Raw genomic sequence first — 25,398 nt, 5'->3', positions numbered from 1 at the left:
CGAGCTGCCTATCCTTGAACAGCATCTCCCACCCCATCGAAGGGGAGAGTTAAAAAAGCTGCCCCAAAGGAGCAGAGCTGCCAGCCCGTGGTTTGTGCAGGGTGCCGGTGCCCACGGCAGAGCGGGTGGAGGGTCCGTCCCGGCCTTGGCGGGAAGGACATTGCCGGAACAGCCCGATCCCATTCCTGTACCTGGGCTCAGACCTGCAGGTGTGGTACTGGCACTGCACCGTGTCCCAGAGCCATGCACCAGTTCAAACACCCAAGCGTGGGACTCCATTGTGAGCGTGGCATTTCCTACGGCTTTGTGCACCTTCTGGCTGAGCAACTGTGGTGCCCGAAAAGATACAGCCTTTGACTGACTCTTTCCTTCCCACTGAGGTTTTATAGGGATCTCTCCCTCCCATGGGGGCTTGCAGGGACCAAGCTCCCACCGCAGGCGTTTCCTCACTTCTGCTTTGCCGTCAGCTTTGCCTCACCTGAGCCAAGTGCTTCAAAAGCTGCTACAGAGGGGACAAGGTAAAACCACACACGCGCTTGCCCAACACGCTTTATTTCTATGGGGAAAAAGCAGTGGGGAGACAGGGGCTGAAGCATAGCGGAGGTTTCAGCAGGCTGTAATACCAAGGCAGAGATGTGCAGAGTTTCTCCGCTCTGGCTCGCATCACCCGTGCTCCTCTTCCATGGGCCATGGCTGTTGCTGCCATCCCGGCTGTGTTTTTGCCATACAGTTACATTTCCCCAGCTGCTTCAGGCAGCACGTGGCTCCCAGCACAGTGGCTGTCTCGGGGACCACGGACTTGCTGCCAGAAGTCATCTGTCCTGTGTGTCTGTAACATGTGCCCAGCCTCCTGGAGGTTTTCCTCTCGGCATAACCTGCTCGGGGGATGCCTCAGATACTGGGGAGAGTCACCAGAGCATCCTATGACTTTGCAAATCTGTAGGTGGGAGAATGGGCTGCTATGCGTAAGCACAGTTTTAAAGGGAAAAAGGACACAGATGAAGTCCTGCTTAACATGAGGCATGCCCGAAAATGATGAGACAAAACAACACCAGGGCATCACTGAGCACTGCATCTGTGCTGGGGAAGGAGATAGAGAGGGAGATGCAGGTAATGGAGAAGGGCTATTACCGCCCCAGGCCCGTGGCTGCTGTTGTTGGCCAACCACTATAGCTGGGAGGTGAGTGCAAAGGGGGGGTGTGTGTGGTCAGTGCCGAAATACCTGGGTGTGCCCTCTCCTGTGGGTACCAGGAGCCCATACCCACGTCAACACGGCACTGCCACTGCGATACCAGTGCTCCCAGCATGGCAGTGAACTGGGGTGGAGCACCAGGCTGATGCGGCCAAGCACTTCTAAAACCTCTGTTAGATCAAGATGTCTATGCTGTGGGCATGCACAGACCTTCTTAGTATCTGTACAGGCAAAGGCAATCTTACAGCCCTCTCACCCTTACTCTTCCCCTTCTTTCCTTAAATCCACAGCAAGGATCACAGCTCTAATCATGGTTTTAAGGCACGTGGTTTTCTGTAGCTCCAAACATTTATCTGTAGCTGAATATCTGCTAACCAAGAAGCCTTAAACTTATTTATTCAAGTGAAAAAAACCAGAGCTGTCGGGAAAGAGGCTGCTCTTGGCATTAAAGCCGAGACAGGAGCTAAAAATGTGTGTTCGGTCATTAGTCCTGATGCATCTTTTCTGGCTAGCCGTGGGCAAGACAATTCAGTGGCTTTTTCTAAGTGGTGGCAGAAAGACAGGACTCCCCATTACAGTTCAAGGGAGCTGAGGTGCCTAGTGCTCCTCTGAAAGTCTCCCGTCCTGATATCCTTGTGCTTCTGCTCCCCAAAGGCAGCTCGAGAGAAGCCTTTCTCCCCTACCTGGAGCCGAGATGGCTGCGTGCTGCCACCTCCCGTGGCACGGCTCATCTCGCCCAGGCAAGATGCTCTGGCAATGTCCTGTGCGTGATTAATGCAGGCAGCAAGGTTAGGAGATGACCTGAGCTCTGGAAAAATGTCTGTGCTGGCTGCGGAGTTGGTAATAGCAGGGACGAAGTGGGGAGGAAGGAAGAGGATAAGGAGTGGAGATGGCAGCTCTTGCCTTTGCCCTGCGACGGCTGTGGGCAGGGGGGGGTTAGGGGCGCTCCCCTCCCCGTGGTGACCTCCCTCCCAGAGCCACCGACTGGGGAATTGCAGGGAGGGCAGCTCTCCGGGACCCTGCATGAGCCCGACCTTGGCACAGGGGACCTGTTGGCTGTCATGGACCTCTCTGCTTGTTGCACCAGACCCTGGGGTTCGCTGGTGCGCAGTGTCTGACACTGGTTTAACTCTTTCTCTTCATCCTTCTGTTTTGCTGGTTCAGTCCTTCCCCTCCAGTTTCCAACGTCTCCCCTGCTTTTAGTCTCTCCTTTCCATCTCCAGTTCTCATTAGGATCCACCTTTATCAGATGCTTTCCCACACTTTGCTTGGACTTTCTTTGATGGTATCCCCTTCCCTTCTCTTCTCCTACCATAGACCCAGCGGAGAATTTGTGATGAAGTGCAACTTCTGCCAGCACGTGGGGTCAGACACCGGTCCTTATTTATTCTAGCTGTGGACTGGCAGTGTAATTTGGGGGGATGTGGAAACATTACACCCTTTTACTCTATCTGAATTGCAAGGGGGGTGTATTGCATTGCCCTGGGGAGCACAAACCCTTCCCTCAGGCTTTGCATCTGCCCCTGGGATGCTGCAAAACAGCCTGACTCTGCTGGGGACTGGCATCCTCTACCTAAACCACCCAGGGAAAAGCGTGCTGCTGCGATGCCGCCACACCAGCTCTTGCAGCGCCGGGAGGATTGGAAGTCCTCGGGCAGCAGGACAGAGCTGACGAATTTGCCGTGCGTTACGGCGTCTGTCCTGTCCCTCTCACTCTCCCCATCTGCGTACCCACCCGCTGGCACTTACTCAGCAGGCTCCGCACGTCGGTGGAAGCGAGCCTGTTTTTTCCTGTTATCGAGGAAGCAGTTATGACTGTGATGCTCAAGGACAAGCCTGGGCCTCTCACTCCCCCCCCTCCCTTAACAGCACAAAAGAAACCTACCTAAGCTGTTATCTTCGCTGGGTGCTGCCAGAGCAGCTTTTGGTTGGCTGGAGGCTGGAGCGATGCTGGGTCCCCCTCCCAGCTCTCCCGCCTCCCACCCGATATAAAGCACAGCTCCTTGCCGCTTTTCCAGCCGACAACACGCGACTGTGGGTGCAGGTGGTGCCGCAGCTGCCTGTTGCACGCCCCTGCTGCCACCGTAAGGACCCGATGAGTTGCTGGATGCCTGGGTGCCCAGCTCTCAGCATGTGCCGGGGCTTAGCCGCGCTCCCCATCACTTGCCTGGAAAGGTAAGGGGCTTCGCCACAGCACAGTTCTGGGACGCAGAGGGTTAGCTGGAAAAGACGCACCTAACTTTGGAGCGGCCGGGCCAGCCTCTGCTGCTGCGGCTGTGATGTTTTGGTAGAAATTGGGGTGCAGACTGCAAGGAAACACACAGTGAAGGATAGCCCAAGTGATTTGTTTTGGCTGCATCCATTCTGCTCCCCAGGAGGGGAACACAGAGGTAAAACACGCAGAGGGAGAGGAGGCTGGATAGGGCTGCCATGCGTGTGTCCGGGCGTACAAACATACGAGGCTTGTTTCTCTGGCTCCGTCTCTGCAGAACTTGCTTCAAGTTGACAGCAACAGGACTATTTTTGTCAACACGGTTGAAACGTTAAGTGACATGTTGCTCCTCCTGCCAAACACGGCTACAAAGCCCCACGCTGCCGGCTTGACATTTAACCACTTATTTTTGTATGAGCTCCTTGGGATGCCTGAATGAGCTGCAGCACACAAATAGCAGTGGGGCCACGCGCTGCCTCGGGGGGACCCCGGGGAGAGGAGCCGATTTAGCAGCAGCTCTTGCCGTATTGCCGCAGAGACCTCCCGGCAGGGAGGTGCCTCCGTGCCGCCGCCGCAGAGCCGCGGTGACAGGCAGTAGCATCCCAGGCTCTTGCAGAGGGGCTCTGGCACAAGGAGCATCGTGCTGCCACCGGGCTCGCTGGGTCTCAAAGGCATGGGGTAGGTGGATGGTGCCACCGGGGAGCGCAGCCATCTCCATGGCGTGGTGGCAGGCTCCTGGTGACTCAGGGGCACCCCAAAAAAAAGCAGGGGAGCATCAGCCCTGCTGCAGCAGCCTTGCAGCAGGGAGATGCTCCCGCTCTGCTGAGCAGAAAGCAATCGCTGTGTTTTTCCAGTGCTTTGAGAGCATCGTAGCACTGCCGGGAGAGGGGGATGGGAAAAGGAGCCAGGTTAGCTCCAGGGAGCTGTGGGGGCTGTGGGGGCTCCAGCTGGGCACTCAGCAGCTGCTCTGCTACCTGCCCCAGAGGAAAAAGCTCGCCGTGCTTTATAAATGCGTGCGGCGCTACCTGGGAAGCAAGCAGGAGGAAACAGTCCCCTGGGCTTAATGCATTGCTAAGCGTGGTTGCTAGGGAGCAGAAAAAGCAATTGGGGGAGCATTTATTTTGTACATCAGAAGGCAAAGAAGCAGCTGAAGCTGAGGAGCAAGGGCTGCCCCTCCGAGCTGTGTCGGGTCCGTGGGGTGCAGCCCCTGAGAGGCAGGGGGGTGGCGGCGGCAGCAGTCCGGTGGTCCAGCAATCCCACCTCTCCCCTTCCTCCCTTCCAGAGCCAAGGACCTGAAGACGCGTTTAGGGATCCTGCTTCATAAACCAGAGCTGGGACACAGGATCGGGACCTCCAGCAAGCTGCAGCTGGGCTCCAGGCGGAGGTAAGCCAAGCAGTGCCGTGACCCAGGTTCAGCCCGGGACAGGTCTCCGCGGACCAGGCTATCCTGGGGGATGCTCCTGCCCATCTGCGCAGCAGAGAGGACAGAGCGCAGCTCGCCCTCCCCGTGGTCCCACCCCGGCAGGCTGGGAAGGCGGATCACTTCCCAGCTCCACCAGTTATAAAATCAGACGGGGGCACTGATGCTCTGGCATTGGGCACAAGAGAGCAGGGCCTTAGCAATAGGCAAGAAACCCAGAGGGCTCCCGCAGTTCCCGGTGTCTCAGACCAGTGCCTGGGATCCCTGGGGAATGCAGGCAGCATTGAAAACAAAATACTAAATACTGCCGCTGAAGACAGGGTGTCTTCTTGCAGAGGAGGCTCTGCTAGGCTTGTACCAGCAGAAAAGGGCTCTTCTGAATATCTCTGCTAGAGAAGCTATCTGGCCAAAGCTGCACTATGGAGCTGAGGTCTGGTGAGCCGTCGGGGAAGGTAAAAGAAAGGGAGAAAGGAAAGAGAGCCCACAGGTAATGGATACTGGGGTCTCGCTTTGGTTTCCTACCGAGTGCCGCTGTCTCCATTCTTGCACTGTCTCCCGTTAACGGGGCCGCTTGACTGAAGTGCTCCCATCCTTCGCCGCAGGGCAGAAGTGTTGTCGGCTGGACAGCAAGCCTTACATCCTTTTGTCTTTTCCAGAGACTCCTCACAAGAGGTACTCGAATGGAGGGAATCCTTCGACCAGCTCCTGAAGAGTAAAAGTGAGTAGGATCTTGTTTTCTTCTCTTGGTGAGAGCGCGTAGGACAAGCACACTTCCAGTGAGCAAGGGGGTGACTGTATGTCTGCAGCCAGTGTACAAGGAAATCTTGTCTCTTCTTCAAATGAGATGGTTTAGGATTTAGAAAGAGGCCCCTTTCCTGCCCTGCCAGAGCCGATGCGTGGGGCTCATTGCCTGGCTTGCGAAGCCGTACCCTTTTCTTCTGGCTGGGTGCTTTCTGGGGGGGGGACAAGCACTGTCTCGCAATGCCTCGCTGCTGCCTCGGGACAGGAGCATCGTCGCGGGCATCCCATGTGCAGCAGTCCGTCAAGGGGAATGTCACGCCATGCCCTGACCGTCACTTTCTCCGCACTCAGGAGAAGGCAGCGTGTCTGCTCTTGGTGTCCTCCTTTGCACAGCAATGCAGCCACCTCCCCGCAGGCTTTTGTTGCTCAGAAAACTGCATTGCTGCCCTCTGTCTGTCTGTCCTGTGCCTCCAGGGATGGCTCTTCCACAGCGAGAAGGAGTTCAGCTGATTTACTGAGTTATGCGTAGCCATTTTCCCCTCCAATATTTGCTATACGTATGGTGATGCACAGGGTTCCCATAAGGTGCTGTCTCCCTCTCCCCCATGCAGACAGTACCTCCAGACCCAGAGAGGGGGCCTCTTTTTGAGTCCCACACGTAATCCCTTCCTTACACTGGGCTTTACAGCAGGTACACAATGGTAGAAGTGCCAAATTTTAATACAAAAGTAGTTGTCTACCTTAAAAGCTATTCCACAGCAAGAGAAAGTCCTTCCATAGTGCTAGTTTGGGGCGAGGCGTAATTTTTTTTCCAGCCTTCCTCACGTGCTGTGATGGCTAACAAGCATCTCTGGCTTCGTAACTTAATACATCCTCCCAGCCTGGCTCTGAAATCCTTGCTGCAGTTACTCTCCCATACTCCTCAGCATCTCATTCCCCCTAGAACTCAGCTGAGAAATAAAAATAAAGCCATCACAGCTCAGTTCCTGCAGGCGTACTGATACGTCAGTGGATTTCTCCTTAGGTAGAATTAGCTCTTTTCCGAGGCTCTAAAGAAAATACTCTGAAGCCTCATTACAGAAAGGTCAGATAAATAAAACCAGAGAATTACTTGTCTGTGGGAAAGGATTTTGTTGGAGTCTAGAGGCCAATTAGCAGTGTCTCAGAGGGTGGAATTTGCCCGGAGGGAAAGGAAATCTGCAGATGTCATGGTCTGAGCTCCCAGGGCGATGCTCGCCAGGCAGCGCCACGTCTGGCAGTGGTCCTCCTCTTCCTCTCCCCCCTCCTGCCCCATTAATTGCTCTTCTCTCCTCTCCCCAGGCGGGGTGACGGCCTTCCACACCTTTCTGAAGACAGAGTTCAGTGAGGAGAACCTCGACTTCTGGCTGGCGTGCGAGGACTTCAAAAAGACCCGGTCGAAAACCAAGCTGGCCTCCAAGGCCAACAGGATCTTCGAGGAGTTTGTCCAAACTGAGGCACCCAGGGAGGTGAGAGCATTTTCTGCCTCTGTCCTGTGGCATCAGATAGGGTGGGAAAGGAATAAAATATCCTGGTGGGTTTTATTAAAGTGCTCTCAGCTCAGTGGGAAGATATGCTCTTGTTCATGAGAGCTTTCATTTCTAACAACGTGTGATCTACCAGCATGAAGGGATATAAAGGCTTGAGAGCATCTTCACCCTCATCTGACAATGGAGAAAACAGTTTTTGTCCCTCCATGGGAGGGGAGCTAACGCCGAGTTAATGTTTGTGGACGCTGCTTCCTTGCAGGTGAATATCGACCACGAAACCAGGGAGATCACCCGCAAGAACCTCTCGGGTGCCACCTCCGCTTGCTTCAACGAAGCCCAGGCCAAGACCCGCACTTTGATGGAGAAGGACTCCTACCCCCGGTTCCTGAAGTCCGCCTCCTACCAGGACATGACCAAACAGGCCACCAGCCGTGGCATCAGCAAGCGGTCGCATACCTGACCCAAGCCCGAATTCACCACGGGAGGACAAGCCAGGGGATCAGGCAGAAGTTGAGGGACGGTTTGCGAGGGCTGAGGTCCGCACAGTGGGGTTTCGGCTGAAGTCCTGGCATTTTAGCAGGATCCCCAGGACCTCAAGCGCTTCCCGCTTCCCACCGAGCTGCTGGGAAGAGAGGTCCTCCCTCCCTGGAGGAGCGGAGCGGGTGGGAACCGGATGCCTCCCCTTGCAGCACGGCCGGAGACCTGCACCACCACAGGGACAGAAAGAAATCAGATTTGAGTTGCAAGCCCAGGAAAAAGAGACCGGATTCCCCTGAGCATCCGTAACCGGAGAGCTCCCACCTGCTCTCAGGACCCTGCCTCTGACCTGCAGCATCAGCCGCCGGCTGCAGAGCCAGCACAGGAGCCTGCAATTCCCGCAGTGCCCGGGGCAACCGCCCCAGACCTGCCCGCAGGGCTCTTCCTATGAGGGAAGGGCCAGAATAAAAGTCTGAAGACTACGTGGCACTTTCAGCTGGAGGGACCCTGCGCCTGCCTTCTCCTCATCCTGAGATCCTTCTTCTGCCGTTTCCTACGCATGCTCTGCATCAAAGCTTTACACCTTCTTCCAGTACAGCGTATCCCTAGCAGTGACGTTTTTATCCCTCGCTTAAGCTACGTGACCTTTAGATTGCACATAATCGTAGGTCACATGCGTAATGTTTTATTACTGTTATTGTTATTTATTTTATCATTATTATAATATATATATTTATTAGAAGAGCACTGCTGAAAGCGTACACACGTCCCTTGCTCCGAGGAGCTTGTAAATTAAATTATTTTAGATATTGTAGCACTTAGCATGCCTCCCACCTTTTCTGTATAATAACTTGAGAGAGATGACCAGACAGATCTGTAACATGACCATGGAGCAAGGTAGGTGAATAGCAGCAGTGAGAGCTGCAGTCCGGCAGGGCTGCTAGAGGGGTCTAAGGCGGCAGGTTTCCCGTGAGCTCGGAGGACCGTTGATGGCAGTAAAAGGATGCTTTGCAGTCCGTGCTGTTTCTTTTCTCCCCTTAAAGATGTGGACAGCGTCTCGGCATGTAGAGTAGCAGCTTGTCCTAGACAGACAATAGCGATGTAAAACAGGCTCTTTGGTGAGTGATCCTATTGAAAACTTATATTTTACACATGGGAGAGAAAACCTGGGGCTTTCCCCTGGCTTAAAATTGGGCTTGGTGTTCCCTTGGCCGGTGAAACCAGTCTGCAGCCACAGCACTTTACCAGAAACCCGGGGAGCCGAGCAAAACAGCGATGTGTGCCGTGAATTCAGCATCTTGGGGGGCGGCAGGACATTTCATCAGCTCAGATCTGTGGGGTGAGCTCTTCAGAAAGCCCCTCTGAGCAGGGATTTCTGGGTCCCACAGCCACCCCAGAAAGCTATGGATCCCGTTTGGCAGCAACGGTGCCAGCAGCCGCGTGGGTGGGTGATGGGGAGCCCACGGGTGTCCTGTGCTGGGTCATGGGGAACGTGCCACCAGCATCGTTTCCTACTGAGACAGCCTGGGGCTGCCACATGTGCCTCCGTTTATCCCTGAAGACCAGTCCTTGAGGTCCTTATCCCGCTGGTACTCACTCCTTGCCAAGGGAACCATCTTTTGCCCTCCCGAGCGTTAGCTGGAGCACAGGATCGCTCAGGCTTTTCGTGGCTGTTTGAGCAGAGCAAGGGACCGAGGACCAGTTTGGGGATGTTATTCTGAGTTCTCTTCCACCTTCCCCATCCCGGTTCTACCTCTGAGCATCGGTGGGTCCTGGCTGCGTTTACAGGGAGATTTTAGCTGCTTTCTTATTTATTATTTATTTTTACAACTGGAACCACCTTCGTTGTGTTACTGAAGTGAATGACGCACAATGTTCCTTTTTCATTGCTAACGTAATATTATCATTATAAAATAAAATGTAAAGAGGAAAATACTGTGACAACATGGGTTTTTTTGGTTGTGGGCTTGCAATTAATTTTTACATTCTAATTTTGGATGACTTGCAAAGCATACTAAAGAAAGCTGCTTCTGTTGGATGGCTCGAGGGGCATTTACAGTTGCTTTAAAAGTTGCAATGTCAGGAACAGGAAAGGAAGGGGAAGACTTGTGAAGAGTAAAGCTTCTTCATGGTATTTGGCTTATTGAAGAGAACTGAACAGTTACAGCAAGAATGAAAGCAGAAGTTAGCTTTTGAATGTATTAATTGCCAGGCTGTTTGGTATTGTTTGTATTGCTCACCATTTTCTGAGCACTTTACAGGACTGCAGTTCCCAATACCTATTTAGTATCAGTAAGACGCCATTGTCTTAAAAGCACAGGAGGATTCAAGTGAGGGCTGCTGTTTGCAAAAACTGCTTTTGGGTCGCTGTCATAAATAATATTTGATTTTTATCAATAACTCAGCTGATGATTGAATTCATTTGCAAGGGGGAAAGTATCTGGTATTAAAGGGGTTATTAGGAAACACCCTACCTCTGTTGCAGCATGGGCTGTCTCTGAGGTCTGAGCAGTCCCCTGTGTCCGTACGGGATGCTCTGGGAGGGCAGAGGAGGGGTGCGTGGTGTGTACACCTCCAGGGACCGCGGGAGCACTGGAGGGCTGCCTGCTGCACGAGCGATGGAGGGGAGGGGAGCATCCAAGTGTAGCTCAGAGATGCTAATGCTCTGAATAAAACCCAAACAAAATACATTTTTAGGTTGTCTTCTTTCTATTTATTGCGTGTTTTGGAAGCCAAAATTAACTGGCCTGCGTCAGCAGAGGAGAGTGTGAGCGGACTGCCAAGGAGAAGTTAGCATCACAGGTGACTAACTCAGGAGCGCTTAGGTCCCAAAGTATTACTATTAGCACAAGCCAGCCTCTGCCATTAGAAAGCCTTTTACAAGCAACTGTGTCTATAACACAGCCTTCTGTCTCTTCTAATCCAGCCATGCAGAGTCCAAGGATCATCGTTCATTGTAAAATACATCGACTCTTCTCCGTCCCTATTCCCTACAGTTGTCATCCACCTAACTGGAGGAAGGTAGTTTAAACTTCCCTTTATCTTTTATTCACTGTTTCATTAAGCGTAGCCTTGTCTTACGAGACAGGTGGTTTGGAATCGCAGCAGTCTGCATGTATACCTGATCTTAGTGCATGTCAGAGGGAAGAAGTGAGCTGAAGAGTGTCCAGGAAGTATTTGAATTATCTGGCATGAAAGACTCAGTGAGAGCAGCAAAACACTCTAGAAGCAGATAGAAACAAAATCATGATTAATTTTTTTTAACCGCAGTTTCTAACTGAAAAAAAAGAATATTTTGTCTTGCACACCTTGAAGTTAACTTAAAACTGATTCTCCACTAAAAAAATATTTAAATCGGCCAACAAAAAAAGTAAGAAAAATTTAGAATGAAAATATTTTTGAGCTTTCTTTAGAAGGAAATGTGGGGCTGCGTCCATTCTTGATGGACCGTGCATGGAAATGGATGGCCCAGGCTGAGTCTCAGCCTCGGCGGTAGCGCTCAGACTTCACAGCTGATACCAGAGTATCCCATTTGCAGCGTAGTTTCATCTCTACAAGTCTGAGATGCTTCCCAAAGAGAAAACCTGGTCAATAAAACCATGCTTGCATCCAGCATGTCCTCCGCGATTGCTGGCAAAACCCAGTGATAATATAACAAAACCTTTAAAGCCTTGGGGGGATAAAAAAACCCTACCCACAAAACCGCATTGAGAAAGAGAAGCCGAAGCTTCCCGTGACTGCCTTTGGGCACGGCCGGCTGCGGTTGCTTCCAATAAACCATGACCGAAGTTTCCCAGGGTGGAGGCTGCGAATTTGGAAGCAGCAGAGAAGATTTGAGCTCTGGGGAGCAAACGTGGGGGCTGGCGCTGGCCCCCCCTGGGCCTGACACATACTTGCTCCAGGGCCAGGTTTCCATGAGCCGGGATGGGGGGTGGATTTATTTGGTGGAAAAAACCACCCGTTTCCCTCTGCCCTGGGACCCGGCGTGTTCCCAGCAGTGGCTCAGTGGGGTGGCATCGTCGCTCAGCCGCCCCGTCTCCTCCTGTGGCCGGGGTCCCCGCTCCGGCAGGACCAAGCAGCCTTTGGGGTGGCCTTAGGGCCCCTACATACGTGCACGAGTGGCCCCACGAAGACATGTATTTGGACAGGTGGATGTGCATGTATAGGTGTATGGATGCTGAGCTTTCTGTGTGCATGCACCGCAATGGATACACATGCATAATAACACATATGCAGGCAACTTCATATGCGTTTGCATGTGCATGTGTGTACATCCATGATTTTTTTTTTTAAAGACAGTCAGAAATAAATGCTGTAAAATGTCGTTTAAATATGTTTTTGAAGGAAGCTCACCAGCAAAGGGGACGCACTGAGCCATTTCAAATACCACAAACACCTTACCCAGTGTTTTGCAGCGCTCTGCCAGCCCCTGTGCCAGCTGACAGGGAGGGAGCAGCCGTATCGCACTGCTTCCCACTCTGCGGCTTTCGCCTTCACGGCCTTGGCTCGAATAAAGCGCCAGAAATCACGTGCGACGTGTTTCCATACGGCTCACGTCCCTCTCGCTACGCGTGCAGCTAAATGCCAAGGTTGCCAACCTAGTCCAGCTGCAGGCAGGGATTCTTACCCCCAGGGCACCTCAGGATCTGAGCAAAAATTAATGATAATATTCACGCTTTCTGATACTGCTGGGGCACTGAGGGCAGCACTGGGCTCTGCAGCCCTCCTGCCTCCCCGGGGTTGGGCTGCCTGTGCTGGAGGGCAGCTCTGACCCAGTGCAGCTGCAACGTGGGCTCAGCTTGCGGGGAGAAGCAGGGGATGAGAAGCAGCTGGGAGCAATGCTGCTGGGGAACCGTCCCCGCTGCTCGGGAAATGCATTTAAGCTCAGGTCCTCAGCCTGGCTCCTTGTTTGACCTGTTTTGGCTTATCTGGGATGCTTTTGATGGACCTGCTCTGCTCTCCTTGCCCAGGAACTGGGACATGGGGCCCTGCTTGGTGAAATCCCTGCCTGCCTTGCTGTTGCCCTCACCTCTTCTTCCCAGCCCACTCCTGCTGGCAGATGTGCTGGTCTTTTTTTTGTAGTGATGAGGATTGAGCAGCAGCCTTAAAGGCTAGCAAATGCAGATGAAAAATGTAAAAATACTTCACAGCAAAGTGAAATGTGGTCGATGCGTGGATAGCATCACCTGTCAGTGTCTAAATCGTGTCCTTCTGTGGACTATTTTCCAGGGCTGTGTTCCAGCACCGAAAGTCGCATCGGCGTGGCCAAGCATATAAACCCTGGAACATTCCCCTTTGGAAATATAATAAGGAAGCAAGTGCAGGGAACATGAAGAAAAAAGCCATCCTACTATTCATAGGTACTTTAAAAATTATTTTGACTTTGGCAGGCAGCTTTTGTTGCCGCGTTTTAGCTCGTGTTTATTTGTGGCTGGTGGCCGGGGCATGGATGCTTGGAGATGTTATCTCAGGGGAAGGGTTGCAAAACGCGTGTAGGTCCATCAGGATGGAGGAAAAGGAAGATTTGCTTAATTGTGCCCTTGATTTCCCTGCTGACTGTGTCTCAGCAGCTCATCTCCTGAGTCCCTGTGTGCATGGGGGCAAATAATGACTCTGCAGAATTGCAAGTACCGCAGGCACTACATAGCCCAGAGGCTACAGGAATGGTTGTGGAGAGGAGCTCTGTGACTCCCATGCTTTAGAAAACCTTTGAGGCCCTTCTATTCCCCACAAACTGCCTGTCACAGGGACTAAGAATTTAAACTTATGACTCTACAGAAAGCAATTTGGATCAGGGATGAGAGATAGGGAAAGTATTACCAGCAAATCCTTCTTTGCTGGGGTACAGGCACAGGATACTTCTGCCACAGCCCTGCTGGTTGCAAACACCTTGTTCCTACCATCCTAGGGTTTGGGTTCCTACCACCCTAGGGTTTTTCATCTTCCCACAATAAGATAATGAACTACTTTAATTAAATCAGCAAGCTGAAGAAGGCTTTTGTACTTGGGTGGCTGGATGACGTGGTATTGTTATGTATTGTAACATTGACTTTGTTCTGGACATCTTTATTGTTGGCTCTGAGCCTGTGATGTGCCCCTGCTCTGTTTGTTTGTCTCTTTTCCAGCATGCAAATGGGTAGTTAAACATTGGCAGCTAGAGCCTCAGCTCTGGTTGAACTGTGAGAGATGCTGTCGAGTTCAGCAGATTTCTGTGAATCAAAATGGGATCTTGACAGCGATTTGAGATTGTTCCCTGAGTTTCCACGGTCTTTGTCCCTGCGGGGCTGTGTCAAGGTCTCCTGTGGCAACACAAACTCTATGAAACTGCATCCAGAGACCGCGGGATGTTCCCAGACCTTGCAGATGCGCTGCATGCTGTGGAAAGCAGGATGCTCAATGTGACCGTTAGGTACAAAGATGTGGCTCCTGCATAGGCAGAGCTTTTGTGACAGTTGGCATGCAGATATGAGCAAGCAATGCAGGCATACATAAAGATTTAGATATGCACGTAAAATGTGCAAGACTGCATCCATGCACCCCTTTAGGGTGCGCTTTTCTGCATTCACGCCCTTGGGTTTGTGTCCAGCCGTGTCTCCGTGTACATATGTGGATGCCCAGTTTGCGCGTGTACCAACACACCGTGGAAAGCCAGGCATGAATTCACTGATGCGATTTCAGCCCCGTTTCAAGCTGAATCTTGCAGCCGGCGCACGGTTCGGTGGAGGTGGCTGGGGAGGTTGCGTGGGCTCTGCACGCTGGTGAGCTCATCTTACATTACAGGGCAGCGGAGGAAACTGGGTGGCACGTCACAGCCTGGGCTCCTGCATGTCGCAACCTGGGCTCCTGCATGTTATTTCCTGCACACGCTTTGCAGGCAGACGGGAAGGGCTGGAGGACTGGGCTCCCTCAGGCGGCACTGTGTTTACATAGAGCTGCCTACGAGGAGGCTGGTGCCCAGGGCAGCAGGCAGCTGCCTGCTTGCCAGCGTGGGTGCAGTTAGGAACACGCTGGCTGTGGCATAAACGGACCTGGAGCTCAGCGGTTCCCTGGGTGAAGTTCAGCAGCGTGGCTAGTTTCCTTACGTGGATGGATTTATCAAAAGGTGAGGGAAAGCTTAAAATAAAAAAAAAAAACCAACCCAAACTCCCACCCCCCCAAAAAGCCCCAAACCCCTGCCCCCCCCAAAAAACCCTGGCACTGGTGCATTTAATGTTGCTATGCCTTCAGCTCCTGAGCCACTGCAGAGCATGTGTTTGTACACAGGGTCTATGTGTGTGGGACTGTATGGGGACAGCACTTTGCTCATGACCTCTCTGCTGTGTGCTGAAAAAAAAGTCACCAAACACCCCCCCAAAACCCCAGCATCCCCCCTCAAGTAGATAAAATGCTCCCAGGGCTGCTCCTTCCTGGGGAGGGGACAGCACATACTTGCAGACTTTGCTGGGAAGCAAATACCACCTGACAATACTTGCTGGGAAGCAGCAGTGAAGAGCAGCTGCTGAGAAAAACTGCTCCCTGGCTTTGAAGGCATTTTAAGCAGTGGCTGGGTTTCTGGCCAGGCAGAGGGACCCCTTCCTCACCTTCCTGTGTGTGGTGGCTTAACCCCAGCCGGCAATTAAGCACCACGCAGCCGCTCGCTTCCCCCCCCAGGCCCCAGTGGGATGGGGGAGAGAACCAGGGGGGGGAAAAAAAAAGTAAAACTCATGGGTTGAGATAAAGACAGTTTAATAGGACAGAAAAGGAAGGGAAAATAATAATAACAGAATATACAAAACAAGTGATGCACAATACAATTGCTCACCACCTGCTGACTAATGCCCTGAGCTGCGGTGCCCCCCGGCCAACTCCCCCCAGTTTATATACTGGGCATGACGTCATATGGTATGGAATATCCCTTTGGTCAGTTGGGGTCAGCTGTCCTGGCTGTGTCCCCTCCCAGCTTCTTGTGCACCCCCAGCCTCCGCTGGCAGGGCAGTATGAAAAGCTGAAAAGTCTTTGTCTTAGTATAAACGCTGCTCAGCAACAACTAAAACATCAGTGTGTTATCAACATCATTCTCACCCTAAATCCAAAACACAGCACTGTACCAGCTACTAAGAAGAAAATTAACTTTATTCCAGCTGAAACCAGGACACCGTGGTGGGTGGTGGCGGGTGACGCCGGGCAGGGTTGCGTGACGTTGCACGTCAGCTGACGCCCGTGATGCGCAGACGCAAAGCGGCTCCTGCCCGAAAGTCAGTGGGATGGGATAGAAACGTTTAAACACTTCCTAGGGTCACGCGCTTGTGGCTCTGCTGCTCGGCGGAGGAGGAGGAAGGTGCGCAGCCCCTGCCTTCCCCTTCCCTGGGCTTCTGCCTTCCCGACAGGGGCAAGGAATTTGAGCCCCACCGTGTCCAGGGGATGCTGTGCTGCTTTTCCAGCCAGGAAAGTAACATTTTTTTGTTTGTTTGTTTAATATGTGGCAAAAGGCATAGAAGTTACTACAAGGAAATGAAATGCATCTAAATCAAAGAAATAAGGTATTCATTTCCTGCTGGGCAGGGAGAGAAACCATCCATAAAACGGTCCTTGGCTTTCCTGAGGGTAAATTCATGTGAATTTATACTTTGGCTTTATACCTTAAGACTTTTCTGTCCCTTTTCTGATTTGCTTAGATAATTTATTTCCAGTTCAGCCTGTCAGACAGTGACTCCTGAAAGCGCTGGTCACTTGAACCAGCCTTTGCAGTCAGGAAAATGGGTATTGGAGTTCCAGCTTTTCTAGATACTGGTTAGATATAGATAGATCAGGTCCTACCTGATTAACCTCTTAATGTTGTGAAAAGCTTAGGAAAGCCTTCTGGTCAGGTAGGGTCTCCTAATTGCCTATGGAAGCAGGAGGGATTAAGGTTGGCTTTCTGTCTCATTCCAGGTATCGGATCAGGGACTTTCCAGGACTGTGTATGCGGCTGCCATCCAAAACTGAAGGGGAATGCCCATCTCTGCCCACCTGCTGCGTTCTCCACCTGAAAACATCGCTGCGGACCAGCTTATTAGCTAACCTGTAATAAGACTGAGATAACATTTATAGCAAGAACACCCTGGGTTCTCACCCGTCCCCTCACCCAGACGCCCCAGGGGACGCCTGCCTGGGCTGCAATTAGTGCTGAGACCAGGCAAGTGAACATGATGGGTACGTATGTATGGCTGGCTAAAGCTGTGCTTCTCGCCAGCCTTAACTCTCGGCTGGCACTGGCATTGCTGTCCTTACTTGCCCCTCACACAGATCTGCAGGACATCAAATGTAAATGGCAAGGTTTCACAGTCTAATAAACCAAGATTTTCTGTTTATTAATTAGGAGAAGACCATGAAGCCCTTAAAATAGCAGCCTATCCTACCTAGCGTGTTTCGTCAGCCAAACCCAGAGCATCCCCCACAATGAAGGCACTGAGCATTGCACCTCTCCCATCCTTGGGTGGGATCCCTGGGCTCCGGTGAGGAACCCCAGAGGTACGGAGCCCTCCCCCTGACCATCATGGAGCCCACAGCTCACAGCCAGCAGGAGGCATCTACCGCTTCCAGCATGGAGACAGCAGAAGACCTTGCCTTCAAGTTAAATATTGCTCTGAGGTACGGGAATAAAGATGATGTGCTGGAGCTGCTGGAGAAAGGGGCAGATGTGAACTCCAAAGCAGAATGTGGCTGGACACCACTGCAGAGCGCCGTGCAAGCTAATGATGAGGACCTGGTCCGGCTTCTGCTGGACAAGGGTGCTTGTCCACATGCCAGGAAGGACAATGGTGGCACTGCATTTACTGAGGCAGCGATAGCAGGAAACGTGAATATACTGGAGCTCCTCCTTGATCGTGGGTTAAATATTAATGACCATGATGACAACGGCTTCACAGCTTTCATGGAGGCTGCATGGTATGGGAAGGAGGAAGCCTTGAAATTCCTGTATAGCAAGGGAGCAGATGTGAATTTGAGGAGGGCAGTTAGTGAGGAGAAAGTGAAACTGCATAAAGGAGGTGTGACAGCGCTGATGGATGCTTGTAGGGAGGGCCACTTCTCGGTTGTAAAAACTCTTGTCCAAGAGATGGGGGCTGACGTGAACATTTGTGACAACAAAGATAGGAACGCCTTGATCCATGCCCTCAAGGAGGGTTGTGCCAAGGAAAGATATGAGTCAGCAGTCTCCATAGGCCGTTTCCTGCTGGACTGCGGTGTTGATGTGAACAGCAAAGATGAATGTGGGAAAACTGCCCTCATCCTAGCTGTTGAAATGCGGAGTCCAGAGTTGGTGAAAGCTTTATTGGAGAAGGGTGCAATAGATATTGATGATGCAGATGAGCAGGGCAACACAGCACTGATGGTGGCTGTAGAGAAAAATGACTACAATATAGCAAAGTTGTTGTGTGAAAAAGGAGCAAGCACTGATGTTGGGAACCTCATTGCTGTTGCGAACAGGAACCGTGCTCATAACATGGCAAGTCTTCTTCGCCAGTATAATGCCAAGTTTATTCCAGAAACCCTCAAAGACTGGGAGCCAAACAGCAAACGCTGGAGGGACCAGCTGAAACAACTTTATAAAATATACCGCCCTATGATTGGCAAACTGAAGACATTTCAATACATCCAGCAGAGAATTCAGAACACTTCCCAGGGTGGCATCTACCTGGGGCTCCATGGTGGGACGGAGGTAGCAGTAAGAATAAGCCGCAGTACAGAGGGTGAGAAAGAGAAAAGGTTCTTCGAACAATGCGGTAACTGTGAACGTCTACTGAAGCTCTTCCAGTTCGAGAAGGCAAGAGGCTACATGTACTTGTGCTTCCCCCTCTGGGAGAAAAACCTTGAAGAACATCTGCAGGAACCAGAAGACCAAATGGATTACAAAGGTGCTCTGAGGATGATCTTCCAGGCAGTGAGAGAACTGCACTCCCTCGGATTTGCTCACCAGGATCTGCATCCCAGCAACTTTTTCATAGGTTATCTTTTGCTTTCTCAGTGTTTTCATTTTGCTTTCCTGTTGCCTGTAGTTTAGAGAAGATGCTTCACAGCTGTCTGTAAAAAAACAGATGTCTTTATGCAGAATGAGCATAGATATTTGTATAGTATATACAGTATAGATATAGATATCTGAATAAGTATAGATACATTCACAGACAGCCACAGAGGAGTGAATAGAACAACTTTACATGTCTCATTAGATCTGCCCTCCCTTCCAGGGCTTAGCAGACAGATCAATCCACAGCAGATCTCTTCAGAGATTTGTTTTCTAAAGAAGGGGCCATCCAGAAGTCAGCGACAGACTGTATCAAGTTTTTCCACCATTATTTGTTAACAATTTCTCTTATTTCCTCAGATTTAGGTGGCAAAATTTACTTGGCGGACTTTGATAATAAAAGAAAGTTGATTGAAGGCAAAAAAGAACTTGTAAACTCAGATTTAGAGGTAACTTCCCTGCGAATCAACGTATGGTTTAAAATTTCAGGCGCGCTCTGATATTTTCTGTTGCTGTGAATCCTAGGGGAAGACCTTCTGCATCCTCAACTAGAAAACACCTTGATTTTTGGGAAAGCCCATATAACAACAGACACTGCATAAGAATGATAGTGATTAGGATGCAAGGCTGTGGCTGGTGCTGGGATATCCACAGATACCCTGTGAGCATGATTATGGTGCCTGTCTCCTCTGTCTTTGTGCACACAGCTTCAAAGTTTGTGTTTGTGTGTATTTGTATACTTCTGCACACCTACAGCTGCATGTATGTGTCCAGATACGCAGTCTGCTCATTTAGGAATACTAGTCCTCTTCCAATTGGGGTAAAGTTTCACACATCTGGCACGTGAGCAGTGATGTGTTTCTTTGCAGGCCCTCAGCAGGCTCGTGCTGTATGTTTTAGCAGGGGGTAGGAAACCCCTTCAGCAAGTCAGTACCAAGGATTTGGCTGCTGATTCCCCAGATTACAAGGAGGCTCTGGACCTTGTAAGTAGCCTGGTCTCTCATGATGAACGAGGCTTGGAAGGTTTGAGCAGACATCCCTATTTCTGGAGCAAACAGACGTAAGTCCTGGGAGTACAAAGGAAAAACTTTCAGTACGGGATTTGCCTGTAGTGGTGGGAACAGTGATGTCCTGTTGCAGCTAACGAAGCTCCTCGTTCCACAGCAGGTTCAACTTCCTGAAGGGTATATGGAATAAAATCAAAACTCTCCGTAATGAAAAAGCTGTCTTTCAAGCTTCTAATGCTACTAGAAGTTTTCCTTATCCACACTGGACCAAGGAGGTAATCCTCTTCTCTTTGGATTGATATGAGTTTTGAGCTAGACATTTAGGCAGAAGCTTTTCCTGAGTGTTTCACAGGCCCTGTTTAAAACCATAACTGGAAAGAGTAGCCCCACGCAAATACGGATAACTGGGGGAAACAATTACATCTAAGCCACGTAGTCGAAATACACCAGACTAAAGACATTGATGCTAAAGGGAGCTCTGTTGACTGGGATGGTAGTAGGGGATTAGCTGGCAAACCTTCAAGGGTGTTTGTTGGTGACCCCTTAAGACAAGAACCTCTGGCCCTTGTTGCCAGCAAATTTCTGGCAAAAGTGTTTTGTTAGATTGGCTCAAAAGCAGTGAGACCAGGCCTGCTTTTGCAGATAGCACCCTGGAAAGATGTGCTGCGTTGTTTGAGATCTGACACTCTCGGTTCAGTACGGCAGCCCATGTGGTCCTCTCAACAGTGGCGCAGTTGGATCAAGATTCCCGAGTCCCTCCTGCCCTCCAGGCACGCGTGAAAATCTCCTGTGCCACGTTGACAGTCCTAATATGAATGCCATGCCTTGGCAAGGCAGGAGAGGAAACAGCAGAATCAGGGGGTCTGTATGGTGCATGCCCTGCAGAGTGAATTCTTCTGCTTATGTTGGGAAATACGCTTTTAAGGGTCGCAAGATTTATCCATGCAAGATGATGTCCCTGCAGAAAGGCAGCGGCTGTGGTGAGTGGAGGTAGACGTGCTGCTTTCAGAGTGTGTGAAAGGCAGAGAATAATCTGCATGCTTTTTTTCAGATTGACAGAATTGTTCTGGATATCATGGAAAAACCTCAGAAAACAAAACCATATACGAACAACGTCACCGACCTACTGAGGCTCATCAGAAACCTGGATGAACACCCAAATACCAGGTACACGTTCACAGCTGTGCCCCTGCCACAGATGCATTGCAGGGAGCATCTGGGTATCTGCAAGCATCAGTGAGTTTGAGAGCAAAATCTTCTTCAGATGGTTTTCCAGAAGGGTGAACACAACCGGGACGTGGGATAAAGTCCATTAAAGCTCATCTCGTTAGAGGGGCTATCTCCTCTGGCAGCGCAGTAGTGTGTGAAACATTGTGTGTCACGGCAGCAAGCAGTCTGAAGTCAGCCCTCAAAATCACCTTCCTGAGGGTAAGAAAAGGAAGTTAGCTCACAGGATTAGGCCTCAGATTTTGAAGCAAATCTGACTCCCAGATCGTCTCCCACAGATGAACATCCTCAACCAGAGCCTTCTGCTCCAGAGGGATAGCGGCAGCTTCAGAGAATTGGTGGCAGCTCCCTCTGCACCCTTGCCTGTGGAGAGGTGTCTGCGACAGCTAAGGCAGGTCATGGCTCTACAGCAGAGGACGCCGTGAACGTGTCCTTCTGGGCTGTTATTTTTGCTGCAGGCTGGTGTTTCTTGCCATAACTCCAGGAAGGTTTTTAGATCACTCTTAAATATTTGTATCATCCTTTATACCTTTGAAAAGCCTCCTTAACTACCTTGCTAGTATTTCCAAAGTGCTGATGTTTACTGTGCTGAAGTGCTTTGAGATATGCATCAGGAAGCACCGATCCCGTTAGAAGATCCTGTTAGGAGGTCTTGACTCCTAAAGAGCTGCCAGAGTCTCCAACCCTCTACAGTCATGGGCGCTTACATGTGAGGTTAGAGGTGGCAGTAGCTCCTAGTGATGGTTTCACCGATGCTGGTGGCCAGCACTGCTCTTCGGTGAAGATGCAGGCGGGATTAGGCAGATGGAGGTGCTGGAGGAATAGCGAAAAAATGGATTGAGGAGCTTAGGGAAGGTATAGAAAAGTTGCAGCTCAAGGATTTCTAGGAAGCCTTCCCGTGTTATCAGAAAGCCTCTGGAATGGCTTTTTCTCTGTAAGGGAGGAACCAGGGCATCCTGGACACTTGACTCCTTGGGCAAGGTTTAAAAATCCATTTTGTTTTTGTTCTCTTTCAGGATCAGCAACAGAATAGGAGACTATGCTGAATATTTCTTGAAGCTTTTTCCAGCACTAACCATTTATGTCTACAACAGTTTACGCCAGAATCCCAAATACAGTCACTTCGCAGACATTCAGGACCCTTCTCTGTAGGATGTCATTGCCTCCTGTCCCATGTCTGATCCCACCATCACTGCCTCCTTTTATTCCCTGTTTCTTCATCTGCAAAAGAGTTGAAGAAAGAGGGTAACAAGATGGGAGAGAGCACATGCAGGGACAGAGCATGGAGGACTTAGTCTAAGAAATGAAAGATACTTCAGAAGTGTTTGGTGTAACAACCACAGGCTTTGGAGAGGAACCAAGTTGAGTGCCAGCCCAGGTCCCCCTTGACTACCTCTGCCCCTCTAGGCTTATCTGCCTCTGTGAGGTGGAGATCAAGGCCCTGATCCTTATGGAGAGCAGGGAGATGTGGGACAGTCCCCATGTACCCAATGCATGTGGGAGGCAGGAGAAGAGCTCAGGCATTGCCAGACAACATGGGACTGTCTGATAAAGAAAAAGGAGCTTGAGCTCCTTGCTAGGGCCAATATTCCCTACAGCTTACACTGATGAGCTGCTCATCTACCCCTAGAAAGACATGGATTCTCTCTTTTCAGTCTTTTTGAAACACAGCAGGCAGAAAATGAGATGCCTAGGCAATGGTCTGGCTGCAGAGCTGCCCTTGGCCCATTATCCCTCTGATCTGGTAGAGGCACACTCAGGCCAGCCTGCTGGGACCCGAAAGACTTCTTTTGGGGGACACAGGAGATGTTTCCACAAGGAACGGACGTAAAGAGCACGATCCCACAAAACTCTGCTACTGTGAGTAGTCCTGACTCACCTGGAAAAGGTCACTGACGTCAAGGGGACTGCAGGGACGGGTTCCTTCTGGAAAGGAGAAGCTCTGCCATGGCAGGCTGTGTCCGCAAGGCAGGGCTACGCACAAGCACTCCTTGTCTCCAAAACAGTGCCGCTGTTGGTGTATCGCTGTTCTCCTGCCAGACTCTGCTCCCTTGCACAGAGCTGGTGCCCATACAGCCGTAGCATGCAGCCAGCTCAGAGCTTTGATATTGGAGGCTGGGTGGCACAAACCCATTTCTGAAATCCTATGGCATGCAACGTGTGTCTGATTGTCCAAGGGCTTGCTTGTTTCTCAGCTAACGCTCTGATTTGCACAATGATTATATGTTGCTTATGGAAATATTTTTCAGCTGTTGAAAAGATTTTTAATTTTTTTCAAACTGAGATTGTTATTCATTCAATTAGCCTACAGAGAATCAAACTTGGAATAAAGTTGCCTGGAAAACTGACTCTACACTCATTTATGAATGAGTTTCCCCCATCCCCTCTGCACAGAAAGAGACAGTCTGCAGCACTATAAAATACCCAAAAGGCTGGGATTTTTGGCCTCCCTGTGGAGGTGCCTCTTGGTTGTTTAGGTAAGGTGATGGATGGTTTTGTCCCTGCTCAGATGAATTGCTTCTGGCCCATATGAGTATCTGATGGGAAAAGACATTGGGAAGTACTGAAGGCTTCCTGTCCTCAGAAGCAAGCTGTCTCTTGTGAAATTATGGGCTGAATGGTGGGGGTTTTGCATTGTTTTTGCGGGGTCAGGGTGAGGATTTTGTGAACGAGTTGAGGTATGAAGATGAGCATCAATGCTTGCACGCGCATGTTTGTGTACATGTAAAAGTCTGGGAGTGGGTGTGTTTGACCCATCTCCTCTACAAATGGGTGGCTGCCAGAATGCATCGAGCCCCGCACATCTATTTAGCTGTGTGTGCTTATAGATATATGTACCTGCAAACCAACAGGCATTGCTGTGCATGAGTTGGGTTGCAGGCTGCCATGCATGTGCTCATGGCTCGTGAGGTCCATGTGCCAGCCTGCGTCAGTGGTCCTGGCTCAGAGCAAAGGCCCTTTTGACGGTCTTGGGCACCTTTTAAAATATATAAATGTAACAACAAGAAAGCTTGACTATGCAACAGTTGATGAAGTGCCATTAGAGCAAATGCAACCAGGAGAATGTCGACTGCTCCTGTGTCAATCTTTTTATTTCTTCCTTTCCTCCCTGCTTGTTTTTTCTTGCTTATTGTGTCTTTCTCGTGCCCAGAAAGCAGGAGGACACCCAGAGATGCATGTCCAGGTCTCAGCAGCGTGGGGAGCAGGGGTGCTATGGGGAGCATGGTGGCTCCATGCCGCAGCAGCACGTTTCTGCTCTTGCACAAGAAGAGGTGAGGCCATGGGCTGGGCTCCTTCAGCCTCTTGTAAAAGGCCACATTTCTGGCTTCCTTTGACCTTTGCATCTTTTTGCATCGCTGTGCTGTTTTGCTAAAGGGCTGTGACTTAGCAGCCTTAAAAGGCTGTGGAAAGGCATTCCTGAAAGCAGAGAGCACTCAAGGACATCCAAACCAGAGCAATGGTTAAACCTGTGGGGGCTGTGACTTGTCTCTCTGGGGAAATCAGGCTGCTGGGAAGAATTTCCAGGGAAGGCTCGTGTGGTCTGCAGTGCTGTGTCCTGCTTTCCGAGAAGCCAGAGGTGCCGGCAGGCTGGTGTCAGAGGAGAAACTTGATCCATGCATGGCATCTGCAAAGCCTATCGCTCACGGAGCGTCAGGCCACAGGAAGAGGGGGGGATACAGGACTGGGATCAACGCTGGGGAAAACATCAGCCCGCCTCTCCCCCTCGCAGGGTCGGGGAGGAGGGGCGAGCACTCAGCAAGAGGCCAGGCAGGATGGAAAACCAGTGGCAAGGACAGCTGGACAGTATTGCAACTGGGTGGTATGGCAGTGCCTGATGTCGCAGCCTGGGGATAAAGGTGTCCTGGGGAGCCAGGGGCAGAGCCAGCTGCCAGAGTTAGTGCTGCTTGATGTGCTGATGGCTCCTAGCATCAGTGCCCATCTGGGAGGTGCTGCCTGCCTTTGCCTCGTACAGGCAGGCTTGCAGACCATGCATGCTGATTTGGCCCTACACGCTTCATTCCCCTGCTGTCATGCCTGTACGTTGTGTATCCGCTGTGCCTCTGCCTTTTTGCTCTGCTCCTGCTGGGGTGACCCCAGGGGCAGCTGGCTCAACCCAATGTGATGGGATCAGATGCTCCCCATCCTGTCACTTGCATGCTGAGGATATGCTTGGGTGCACAGGGAGGGCCCCAGGTCAATGTGTCTCATCTGCTGCACTGGGGGAGAAAAAAAAAAAAAAGTCCACAGAAGCAGTGGAGTGGTTAGCTGTGGTTTTGCTGTGTTGAGCTTCAGGCCATGAAGCCTTCTAGGGACCGGGCTCAGCTGGGCTCAGGCTGCAGAGCCTGAAGTGTTAGTGCACAGCACACAAAAATGCAGCTAGCTTTTGGGGCTGAAAGATTTTGGGGCAAAATCAAGTTACAGCACAAGGGCGATTTTGAGGAACTGGTCACAGTTCAGGTTGTAGGAGTGGCATCAGCTTCCTCAGTCCTTCATTTATAGAATGTTCTTGGACTTTGGATTTATTTGGTTTTTTGATCCTCCAGAAGCAAAATGTCGATAATCGTAACTGACAAATACGAAACATGTCGTCATCTGCCTTAAATGCACCTGTGTTATTCCCAGGATGCAGGCT

The 25,398-nt window shown here is 50.9% G+C and overlaps 2 protein-coding genes across 2 annotated transcripts; both read left to right on the top strand.

Moving 5' to 3' along the window:
* The first annotated feature begins 3,287 nt into the window (after window positions 1-3,287).
* On the top strand, window positions 3,288-9,508 carry RGS16 (regulator of G protein signaling 16). Its single transcript, XM_050900885.1, has 5 exons — window positions 3,288-3,367; window positions 4,687-4,788; window positions 5,481-5,542; window positions 6,886-7,052; window positions 7,333-9,508. Exons 1-5 carry the CDS (start codon window positions 3,288-3,290, stop codon window positions 7,531-7,533), a joined length of 612 nt encoding a protein of 203 aa, XP_050756842.1. The 3' UTR covers window positions 7,534-9,508.
* A 7,228-nt stretch (window positions 9,509-16,736) lies between these two features.
* On the top strand, window positions 16,737-23,107 carry RNASEL (ribonuclease L). The gene is made up of 6 exons (XM_050901287.1): window positions 16,737-18,514; window positions 18,892-18,980; window positions 19,401-19,591; window positions 19,696-19,813; window positions 20,590-20,705; window positions 21,782-23,107. Exons 1-6 carry the CDS (start codon window positions 17,065-17,067, stop codon window positions 21,915-21,917), a joined length of 2,100 nt encoding a protein of 699 aa, XP_050757244.1. The 5' UTR covers window positions 16,737-17,064; the 3' UTR covers window positions 21,918-23,107.
* Window positions 23,108-25,398: the final 2,291 nt, after the last annotated feature.

The sequence above is a fragment of the Gymnogyps californianus genome, chromosome 8 (genome assembly GCF_018139145.2).
Source record: "Gymnogyps californianus isolate 813 chromosome 8, ASM1813914v2, whole genome shotgun sequence".
In the NCBI taxonomy this organism is placed as follows: Eukaryota; Metazoa; Chordata; class Aves; order Accipitriformes; family Cathartidae; genus Gymnogyps; species Gymnogyps californianus.
This window is presented reverse-complemented; position numbering and strand designations above follow the sequence as displayed.

Excerpts from the sequence above, each read along its gene's own strand:
- RGS16 (XM_050900885.1), top strand. The coding sequence starts at position 3,288 with ATGAGTTGCTGGATGCCTGGGTGCCCAGCTCTCAGCATGTGCCGGGGC. Across the intron at positions 4,789-5,480 it reads CAGCTGGGCTCCAGGCGGAG|AGACTCCTCACAAGAGGTAC; the intron begins GTAAGCCAAGCA and ends TGTCTTTTCCAG. Across the intron at positions 5,543-6,885 it reads CCAGCTCCTGAAGAGTAAAA|GCGGGGTGACGGCCTTCCAC; the intron begins GTGAGTAGGATC and ends TCCTCTCCCCAG.
- RNASEL (XM_050901287.1), top strand. The coding sequence starts at position 17,065 with ATGGAGCCCACAGCTCACAGCCAGCAGGAGGCATCTACCGCTTCCAGC. Across the intron at positions 18,515-18,891 it reads TCCCAGCAACTTTTTCATAG|ATTTAGGTGGCAAAATTTAC; the intron begins GTTATCTTTTGC and ends TTATTTCCTCAG. Across the intron at positions 18,981-19,400 it reads TTGTAAACTCAGATTTAGAG|GCCCTCAGCAGGCTCGTGCT; the intron begins GTAACTTCCCTG and ends GTTTCTTTGCAG.